This window comes from Phalangium opilio, unplaced genomic scaffold (genome assembly GCF_054372755.1).
Source record: "Phalangium opilio isolate 3A_F unplaced genomic scaffold, DU_Popi_V2 ptg000059l_1, whole genome shotgun sequence".
Taxonomy (NCBI): domain Eukaryota; kingdom Metazoa; phylum Arthropoda; class Arachnida; order Opiliones; family Phalangiidae; genus Phalangium; species Phalangium opilio.
Genome location: NW_028324176.1, coordinates 223,779 through 235,145, shown reverse-complemented (window position 1 = coordinate 235,145; position 11,367 = coordinate 223,779). Strand labels below are relative to the sequence as shown.

Sequence of the window (11,367 nt, the reverse complement as noted above, 5' to 3'; positions counted from 1 at the left end):
CTAAAAATATCATGAAATGGGGATGGTTTCCCCTAGTATTGTAGCTTAACTAGTTAAAAATATTATTATATATATTATTATATATTATATTATGGTTCTGATAACAGAACGTTCAGTGTGCACCACCATTTATTTTAGTGTCCTATATATTTCTATTATTCTGGAAGCCCCTGTTTGTCACAGCCCTACGTTTTTAGTATGGTTGGAAGGGGGGCAACCGGGCAAATAGGATTATAACATACTCAAAGGGCATACCCGTATCTCTAGTAATAGAACCAGAGTTATGAACCTCCAAAATTGCGTTTAATGCTTTTCCTATGGAGGGGAGTATGTTTATGAACATTTTGCTTAATTACTCGGCCAATGTTTGTCGTAGCCCTAAGTTTTTTGTATGTTTGTATGGGGGCCAAATAGGATAATAACATACACAAAGGAGATCTCCGTATCTCTAGTAGAACCAGAGTTCTGAGCCTCCAAAGTTTAGTGTATGGAGAGTATGTTTTTGAACATTTTTTCAATTACTCGGCCTTTGTTTGCACTACTGGTTCTTTAAAACAAAATAAAAATTAATATTTTAGTGTCCTATATAATCCTAAAATTCTGAAAAAACGTCCTATAAAATCCTATATTTTCATGAAAAAAGTCCTATAATTCCTATAAATATTTTCAAAATACGGCTGGGGGCCCTGAGATCTTATCAATTTTCTCAAAGGTGTTTTTTATGAAGTTAGTTAACCTAGCCCCCAAAAGACATGTCGCTAGCTCCAGCCTGGGAAGAATTAATCCAACGTTTTTCTTTTAAGGGTGTATTTGTTTTTATGCTAGGAGACCCATCTTTGGATTTCTTGCTTTTCGATTTCCCGAATTTCAGATGTGCTACCCTAGATTTAGCTGTGACCAGTGCAGTCTCTATTTTATTTTCCTCAGTTATAAACCTAACATATATTGCGGTGGCGTAAGCCTTTGGAGAAGCGTCACAAAAGCAATGCAATTCTATAGTTTTAACTTTGCCAGTTGCTTGACAAAAGTAATAGCGGTTTATTTTTATCTCATGCAGAGAGAGTAATTCTAGAACCCAGGCCTTAAACTCGTTTTCTAGCTCAATGGGAAGATTTTGATCCCACCCTACGTTTGACTCCCAAACTTTTTGCAAGAGCATCTTAGCGCGTATAGTGAACGCAGCCAAAAGGCCGATAGGATCAAAAATTTGCGAAACCAAGCTCAAGGCGTGGCGTTTTGTTTGCTTTAGGTCACCTGCCGCTTTTATTAAGTTTTTCAAGTCGTAAGAAAAAGTGTCAGACTTTGGATCCCATTTCTTACCGAGCACTTTTGACTCACTATCACTTGATTGGGTTTCAAATTTTTCCGCTTCGTTGTGTTTTGCGTAATCCTCCCATAACATTTTTAAATTCTCAGAGTTTGTATTCTATTTACGGAACTCCATGCCTGCTCTTTTGATTGTGTTTGCCACGCCCAGCGAGAGGTCAAAAGCCCCTTTTACGGTACCGTCCCCAGTTGTGAGATCATCGACGTACAAGTCGTTGTTCAATTTTTCTGCTACTAACTGGTTAACCTGACTATTAGTTTGCAAGTGGTGCTTTAATGTGCACGCTAAAAGGAAGGGGGAGCTTGTCACCCTAAAGGGTACTCTAGTCATTCTAAGTGTAACGTGTTCGCTTGGCTCAATAACCCCGTTCTTCTCTTTCACCCACAAGAATCTTACAGCGTCTTTGTCATTTTTGGTTAAGGAGACTTGCAAATATGCTTGCTTAATATCCGCGACAATCGCAATTTCATTTTTATCGAAATCTCAGTAGTAAGAGAAGAAGATCGGGATTGAGGTTTGGCCCGGGCGCTAGAAAATCGTTTAACGAAGGGTAGTTTGTAGCATAGGAGGATTCATCTAGTACCACTCTTAGTTTGGTGGTAGAGACGTTATCTCTTACCACCCCTTGATGGGGTATGTAGGTTCCAGGTTTCTTTAACTCTTTCTCTTTTTCTGGGACAATTTCTACAATATTATTTTCTAATTGGTCGTTTATGACGTTTTTGTATTCCCTATAGTACACGGGATCTTTCTGAAATTTTCTTATCAGCCCCATTAATCTTTTTCGGGCAACGTTTTTGTTGTCATGGAGCCGTTCTTTATCCACCTTCCATGGAAATTTTACCTCATACCTTTTGAACTCTATATCTTTCAGAAAGGTTTCTACAGTGGCGTCATCCAAATTTTCTGTGACTTCCTTACTGTTTATGCCTATTCCTTCTAGTTCCCAGAAATGTTGTACTGTCGCGTTTAATTCTTTTATCCCAGCGAACATTACTACCCCCGAAGTCACTTCGTTTTTTCCTGATTTCGTGGGTCCCTGCAATGCCCATCCAAACGTGGTGTCCATAGCGACCAAAGAGGGACTTAATCTTTCTAGGTTGGTGGTACAAATTGTCCAATACAAGTCCCCTATATCAAAATGTCTATTTCTGAATTTTCATTTTTGAATCCCGTAGAATCATCTGCTAGCTGGAGACCTTTGCTTTCATTTGCTCTAATCAGCTCTTCGCTGTTAATTGTTGTAACCGAATTACATAAAAGGGGATCTCGGTTATTATCACCTCTGATTTCTTGGTGTTGCATTTTTGATTTTCTAAAATAACCTTGACCCTACGGCATTTTTTCTCTACGGGATTCTGATTTCTAAAACTCACCCACCACGGGTTACTCCAATTTTCTGGACAAGCTTTCTTTTATGAAACTTTGTTGACTCCCCCCCATCAAGGAGGATTCTAGCTAAACCTTCATTTTTGTTGGACGGATTTTTTGATAGGGCCAATGCAGTTTGCAATAATACTACATTTCCCCCGTCATTAATTTGAGCAACATTAGTTAGGGTTGCCACCTGTTTTACCATGTGTTTTCGTGGACGTTTGAGTTTGGATCTATGTTAGCCTCGTTTAATTCACAAATCGCAAATTATGGCGTTTCTGACATTTTTTACACTTTTTGAAAGGCGATTTACAATTTTTTCATCATGACACATACGTAAACAGATACTGCACCTCTCGCTATTGTTCAAAATATTCTTCTTATTTTCCAAATCGAACTTTCTACAATGTATACTTTTGTGATCAGAGTCGTCGCAAAAAATACAATAGATATTTCCGCTGTCTCTATATCTTGCACCCACCGCTAACAAGTCTGTAGAGTGTTTATTTTCTCTAAACTTTTGCCTTGATCTTTCGCTTTGGTGTTTATCAAACTTGTGTTTTTCGTAACTTGCGCTTTCGCTTTTACTTCCCATAGCACCAGATCCTACCCCCAACATTACTGAAATTTTCCTGCTCTCTACTTGAGTCTTAATGAATTTAACTAAAAACTCCGCGTTCCAGTTTCCTTCTTTCGGCATGTGGTGGATACAAAATTCTGTCCTAATGTCGTTAGGGAGGCTTCTCAACAGGGCAGGGCATAGAACTGACGCCTTTTCATTTGTATTAAACTTGAGGGCTTTTAAGATTCTCAAGTTAGTTTCACAAGTATTTAGTAATTTTCTAAGGGCTACAATATTTTTTGAATTTGTGACAGGCTGAATTTCCTGTAAGTTTCTGATGTGGAAGTTATCAGCTAACTCATCATTATCAAATCTATTTCTTAATAGCTCTATAGCTTCATCATTAGACTCATCTGAGTCTACTAAACCGTCAATTGTTTGATAGGCCTCTCCTTCTAAAAATGAGTTTAGGTAAATGAGTTTTTCTACCTTTGTTAACCTAGAGTTGTCATGCACCGTTGCTTTGAATCGGCTCCGAAATTGTTTCCATAGGCGATGATCGCCGTAGTATTTTCCAATTGTTATAGCCGGAAGCCGGGCCTCCGCCTTTTGTTGATTTTCGGCGTAGTTGGCGAGATTATCTATGCCGTTAGAACCTGTTGGCACCCCAGGATGGGCGATGATAGTTGACAAAGCTGTATGTAGATGAGGGTCCCCGTACTTTGTTGATGAACCTGTTTAGTTTCAATTTGAGTTCTACGAGTTCTTCCCTCCATTGGCTCGCTCCCTCCGTCTCCGCTTCCATTTCTGCCGGGTCTTCTATTAGCGATTCAACTTTTGTGTCTGCTTTGATTAACTCCTCTTCTTTTTGTACAAGGATGGCCAACCCATTTTCTAAGTCGTCTACGTCTGGTGGCAGAGTTTGTTTTAACAACCTTTTAATGTCCTTGAATCTCCTGGAGCACGCATTTCTCACTCCTCTTTGAGATCCTTTTGCTAATTGGAGATGATAATCTGGAGCTCTTGTAGCTTGACGTCTTGTAGTCACGCCGGTGGAATCCATCGGATCGGCCATTGTTCATGCACGATTCAGTTTTAGTGTTTTTTTGTGATTAGTGCTGATTTTGACTAATTCAGTTGAGGATCAGGCACTTGCTTTTTTGCATACCTTTCGGGTTTTATTGTTTCCTATGGTTGATCTCGGGTTTCGATCACCATGAAAAGACTTTGTTTTGTTTGTAATATTTTCCGTAGCTTTGGGAGAGCTAGTTTTTTTTAGTGCAGAGAACCGACTGAAAAATCCTTTACATCTATTTTTAATTTTAAGTTTTAATTAAGAAGACTGATTTTGCTTCCGTAACGATTTTATTTTATTAGACCTTGGTTTCTGGTCTAAGGGCAGGAGCGCAGTTTTTAGCTCCTTACATTTCAAGAGTTTTTACAGACAGTGAATTTTTCTGTATGCTAAGGATTTAATCCCTACCTGGAAGTAACAAAAGGGGCACGAATGGCACCACTAAAACCAAGATAGCGTCGCTCTTTTTCGCCATCGTGGCGCCAGACACACTTTACAACCCTTTTTGCGGGAGAGGGTGCATTGTTGTCACCCGACACGAAGTCTCAACTTTGACCATTAACCTCCCAGGTAGTAATGCCATCCATAGCACACAGGATTTTACTTAGAAAGTGTAGGAAATTATAGTTTTAGTTGCTTAATATTTGAAGAAGATAAACTGAAGTACATAAGAGTTTTAAAGGTTAGAGGTGCCAAGATATTTAGCAACATGTGTAGGCTGAAATCATTAACTAACGACATACTAATGATCAGAGACCCCTACTTAGCAGCGTACTGGCGTATCTTTTTTTGACACGACTAACACAAGTTCTATTTGTAACCTTAACTTACTTTCAGGACCGTGAATATAAACTATACTCAGAAAGCTTCCGCAATTCATTCAACTTTCATGATAGGTGAACTTTAATAAAAGCGCATTAAACTTTATAAAGAATATCAACACCATGCCACCGGAACTCACTAGATGCACATTAGAGGCAGCACTTGTCTGAACTTCTGAACAATAAATGATTAGTTTGAGAAGCCAGTTAGCGGACTTCAAACATTTACAACGGCTGACAGAACGCATTCGACGTCACATAAGGCAACCTTAAACTTAAGGTTTATAAGCGCTTTGAAAGGAACTCTTAAAGAATTTTCCCTACATCTACCTATTCTATGTAGGCAAAGTGAGGATAGAAAATATTGTACCTATACTCTGAAAGTTCTTCCAGGAATACAATGTAGCTATTTTCGAAGCAAGTCTTATACTGGTTTTTCACCTCTTTTTTGTTGCCCCTCCTTGACAATATCTTGATCTCCTGACCATAATGAAATTTTCTTTAGTCGTCCCAATCACGTTGTTTGCGCTGCTCGTGTTTGTGTTTTGTTGTATTAATTTAGCGGTTAATATTCCCCGAAATAAAGCTACGAGATTGTTTGTTTGATTTTTTGAACTCTGAGAATTATTTCAGCCTAATGGACCGGTTTTTATGGTGGTATTGGGTCGGGCCTGGCCGGTGGTAGGACTTGTTTTTGATGGAGTAGGCTTTCTTCGTGATGGTGGGGAAAGGGAACACGGGTTATAACTGATTATCTACACGCGCCCCGTCTTTATATTTATTAACTAATTTAAAAAGTAATTTGTTTTTTTAAATACGGATGTTTTCTAATATCATCATTTAACATCTCGACAATATTTCTAGGAAGTTAGTACTCATAAGCCTTAACATAACGGTTGACTGGTAGCTCCAATTTATGATATTCCTAATGTTAAATTTTACTCACCAGGAGACGGGTTTTTGTCGCAACGGAGTTGGAGATTCTAGGTTCAAGTCCTAGCAAGCTCGGTATTTATTTTTAAAGGTATTTTATAAATCATAAAGGAAAAAATCCTATTCTCGAGGGTGAATTAAGTTACTATGCGCCAACCGGTCGTGAATTAAGTTGCTACACGCCTACCAATGGTAAACTAAGCTACCATCCGCCTAACAATGGTGAATTGCGATACCACTCGCCTGCCAATGGTGAATCAAGTTACCATCCGCCTACCAATGGTGAATCAAGTTACATCCGCTTACCAATGGTGAATCAAGTTACCATCCGCCTACCAATATTGAATCAAGTTACCATCCGCCTACCAATGGTGAATCAAGTTACATCCGCTTACCAATGGTGTATCAAGTTACCATCCGTCTACCAATGGTGAATCAAGTTACCATCCGCCTAGCAATGGTGAATTAAGTTAAAATCCGCCTACCAATTGTAAATTAAAATATTACTTGCCTGCCAATTTTGAATTAAGATACCACTAGCCTGCCAATTGCCAAGAATTGATAGGATTTTATTTTGCGCTTAATTACTTTTTAGTAGCATTAAAGAACTAACAGCTTATATTTTCACTTTGAAATCTTTATATAACGTCTTTTTCATAATATAGAACTTAAGCCCTGGTTAATGAGAGCTGCTTTCTTTGATTCTTTCAAGTTTCAAGGCTGCAGCTAGGGCTTAAGGGAAGTAAAAAGAGGGCCGGGTCGCTGGTGGGGAAATATTATTAAAAGTACGGTACAGGCCCGTAATTAAGATAACCAGGGTTTCAAGAAACTAAGTTCGATTAATTCAAGAAATTAATGTTTTAAGATTATTCCAATGCACCCCTTTTCTTCAGCCTGTTTTCAGTCCCTTTAATATTTTTGACTATTAAAATAAGCTTCCTTTAATGTGAAAATAGTCCTTGAGTAAACCATAGGTTAGTACCATAATAATAAAGGTCTTTATTTCAAAATCTAGTTTCCAATATGCATCGCCAATTTTTGTTTACCGAAAATACAACGGTAACCGTTCAAGTGTTTCATGGGGATGAAGCTATTCGCGCAAGAGGGCGCGCTAGGGGCCGCCGAGGTCCTAATAGGGCCATAGGGCGACCCGCCCGAGGCCGTGGGGCTGCGATAGGTCGACGACCTGGAAGGCCCCAAGGCCCTGGGCCGATACCTCCACCTGAAAGGCCCCAAGGCCCTGGGCCGATCCTTCCACCTGGAAGGCCCCGAGGCCGCGGTATCGGCCGTGGTATCATTCCACCCCGAGGCCGTGGTATCGGCCGTGCTAGAGGATGTCGGTACGGCCAATCTGTACAATGGAACGGAAGACGAGTCCGTGGTATAAAAATTAATTTATTGCTTAAAGGTTAAAATTTACAATTATATTATACAATTCCGATAAAAGGGGCTGCTGGAAGCCAACGGGGATCGTTGGACCCTGTCCCGCAGGCTGCTGCGCAAGCTCAAGGCGCTGAGATTGAAGGAGAACTACCTCCAAATTTAAGTAATGTATTATTTCCAAATAGAGTGGTTAGACCGATGTACAATGGTTGTGTTTATGGGGAATTTTTCAGTCATGAATGTTCTTTGACATTTTGCCATCCAGGTCAGAATAAAATTCGTTGACGGATGACCCCTTAAATAAATAAATACGCGTAAATAAATACAGTGGCAAAACTTTCATAGAACATTTTCCACTCACGCACATAGCCCACTGTACTTTGGTTCTACCACCCTTTGGATGGGAGGGGGAAGAAATACTGTAAGTTTCTTAGCTTAAGGGTTTGCGTCCATCTCATGTGTTAAATAACTTAATATTCATCTATGTACAGGGTGTTTTTGAAAAGTCTGGCCAAATTTAGGTAGCGTGTTCTTGGAGTCACTCCCAGTGAAAAATTCCAAAGAACCATGTACCTCAATTACGCCTTTTCAGTGTTATGAGCTTTCAAAAGTAGCCCCAAAATCAACAAAATTGTGAAACTTGTATTATGGCTTGCTCATCTGGTTTTCGATTAAACGCTCAATTGCATAAGCCAACCGAAAGAAATGAGAGACTTAAAGTTTGGAAACAGAAGGGGGCGATTGTGTGTAGAAGTGTTCTGTCGCTAAGAAACATGTTTACATTTCATAAACACAGGTTGTTTTAATGGTCATTAACACAGGTACTTTCAATTGTTATTAACACAGTACAAGTTTTACAATTTTGTTGATTTTGGGGCTACTTTGAAAGCTCATAACTCTGAAATGGCGGAATTTAGGTATATGGTTCTTTGGAATTTTTCACTCGGAGTGACTCCAAGAACACGCTACCTAAATTTCGCCAGACTTTTCTAAAACACCCTGCATATCTCTCGCTGCCATAACATCGTGTGTTAACATCTGCAATAACTAGCTAAAAAGTTACAGAATTTCCCGCAGATCATGATTCTAATTTTAAATCATTTCCTTACAGGAGCGCCATTTAGATTTGATCCTTTTAATTGTTCTTTATCTTAAATATTTATTTAATTTCTATGCAATTTTTTTTCAATGATAAATTTCTTTTTTTTTTTTGCAAATATTATAAATTGTTTTTAAATATAAAATCTCTCTTATTATCAAAATGTGTCAGACCTTTTCATTCACCCTTTACTGAAACGTGTATCTATTTTTCATCATGACTTAAAAGGAAACACCCAAACTTTCAACATCACATCTACATGAAGTCTGGGAATGTCAAAAGGGATATTTCTTCAGGATATTATTGAGCTATAAACAAGTCAACTCTTCATTTGAACCATTATCTTTTAAACACAAATTTATCGCATAATTTTGCATTTTTCGTAAACCCAAAAACTGTTGTTTCCCACTGAAATCAAATTGCCTCGCTAAACATTTTTCAAATTTCGAGGTATTTTTTGGAGTTCAATAACAAAACTCAATGCATATTCCAGGGATTCAATGATACGCGGCAGTCTAATACGCGCACCATGAAACAACCACGAGTCTTCAGCCTCTCTAAACTCCGTCAAAGTCATATTCCAGGTAATTTCACGAAAAAGAACCAGTTGGAAAAACCAAAATATTACCTCTCCGAGTCAAGAGGTCTACTACTAAACAGAAAATACAACGGTAACCGTTCAAGTGTTTTATGGGGATGAAGCTATTCCCGCAAGAGGGCGCGCTAGGGGCCGCCGAGGTCCTAATAGGGCCATAGGGCGACCCGCCCGAGGCCGTGGGGCTGCGATAGGTCGACGACCTGGAAGGCCCCAAGGCCCTGGGCCGATACCTCCACCTGGAAGGACCCGAGGCCGTGGTATCGTGCCACCCCAAGACCGTGGGGATATCATGCCACCTCAAGGCCGTGGGGATATAATGCCACCTCGAGGCCGTGGTATCGGCCGTGGGAGAGGATGTCGGTACGGCCACTCAGGCTTGCTACAAGAGAACGGAAGACGAGTCCGTGGTATAAAAATCCATTTATTGCTTGCTGGTTAAATTTTACAATTATATTATACAATTCCGATAAAAGGGGCTGCTGGAAGTCAACGGGGATCGTTGGAGCCTGTCCCCGGGTACGGAGTCGTTTTGTAAAGCCTTTCGCTCTCCCTATCCGTAATGGCTATGGGGGGCTCGAAAACGGAGGAATATCCTGGTAAAAATATGACGTCATTCATTGGATACACTGCTTCGCGCCATCTCGCCCCAGAAAATTAATAATAAAACAACATGTTAAACCCGGTTGGAAAATGTTCGATTTTGGCCCTTGGTCTGTCAAGGAGACCTTGACACGTGCATTTTCCTTACCATTGGAGATATTAATTATGGATATTTCGGTAGATCATAATTATATCAAAAAATACAATTCACAGAAACCCACAAAGGCCCAACGAAAAAAGATTGAAGAAGGCAAGTGAATATTTACAAAACTTGGGAGCCAGCTTGCCTGTACCTAACTGTCTATTGACAAATTTGTATAAAGCGCGTGCAAATATAATATTTTATTATTTTTTCAGGCATTAAACTTGATGAAAAGTACTTAAAAGAAAATCTAGGGGCGATTCTTTGTAGTTCTTCAGATTTACAAAAGGTGACTTTTGTTGGGAGGCCGAAGCCAATTGTTGTAAGTTCTTAGTGTCATGTTGTAATGTTAGCCCCCAATTAAAAATAATATCTCTCGTGTTAGGACGCTTTAGAAGAAATCAAGAAAAGTAAAATTACAGAGCTTTCAGAAGAAGGATTCGACTTTTTATCAGTTTTTATGGATGACAAACCGGGGCTTTTAGATAAAGAAAATTTTACAGTAAAAGGCACGGGCTTTTTACAAACGGAGAATTTGCCGAGGAGTTAAAAAGGTCTTTTTTCCATATGGAGCCATTTAGGATGCTTGGACCAAAGGATCAGGGTGTATTGACTTCAATTTTTGCTCAACGTCTTTTCAATGAACTTTATTTTCTAATTATTTGGAAAAAGAAAAATTCGCTGGTATACAGTGAACCAATTAATTGGCCTCTACTGAAGCAAAAAATTTTCAAGAAACTGCTTAGTTAAGAAGAGTGATGCAACCGAAGCATATCACCAGTGGACTGCAACTCAAGATAGGGGAGGGTTGTTATATTTGTCAAAACTAGCATATGATTTTTTAAATATACCTGTGATAAGATAGTTCCTTTTGTGCAGTCTGATGCACCTTTAATTAAGAGACAATGAAAATAGAAATGCTAAGATCATTGATATTTTAGAGGAAGATATATTTATAATGGAAAATTGGGGAAAACTATGGGGGATGAGAAGGAAAATTTGAAATTGGCCAGGAAAAAATGTTTTAGTATTCTTTTTAACTGTCACTTGAAGGGATTAACGAGAAGCATAAAAAATGTATACCAGAATGCAAAAAAGGACAGTTTAACTAGCAGCGGTATACGGAAAGAGCTTAAAGCTCCAACCCATAGAAATTTAAATAAGCCTTTCACTAAGAGTAAAGCAAACTTGATTGATTGATAGATGTATTTATTTATTTATTTCTCCAATAAGTTTCCTGATTTATGATGGGTTTGTGCAACATCTTGTGGCTGTTCTTGGAGTTCCTTACGAGCAATTGTTTTTCGGTCACACCGTTTTTTCTGGGTTTGCGTGCAATTTCCATTTTTAACTTTAGGTATTAAGGATTTCATGAGTTTAAGTCTTTTAGCCCCTTGCCCATATTGACTGACGAAGGGATTTTCCCTAGAACCACAAGATCCTTTCTGACGTC

At 39.0% G+C, this 11,367-nt stretch overlaps 1 protein-coding gene across 1 annotated transcript; it reads right to left on the bottom strand.

Moving 5' to 3' along the window:
- Positions 1-1,426: 1,426 nt before the first annotated feature.
- LOC149667213 (uncharacterized) lies at positions 1,427-4,338 on the bottom strand. The gene is made up of 6 exons (XM_089841378.1): positions 4,048-4,338; positions 3,015-3,983; positions 2,718-2,894; positions 2,179-2,366; positions 1,947-2,106; positions 1,427-1,768 (listed from the first exon to the last, which is right to left on the bottom strand). The coding sequence occupies exons 1-6, from the start codon at positions 4,336-4,338 to the stop codon at positions 1,427-1,429; spliced, it is 2,127 nt and encodes a 708-aa protein (XP_089697504.1).
- Between the last annotated feature and the right edge of the window lie 7,029 nt (positions 4,339-11,367).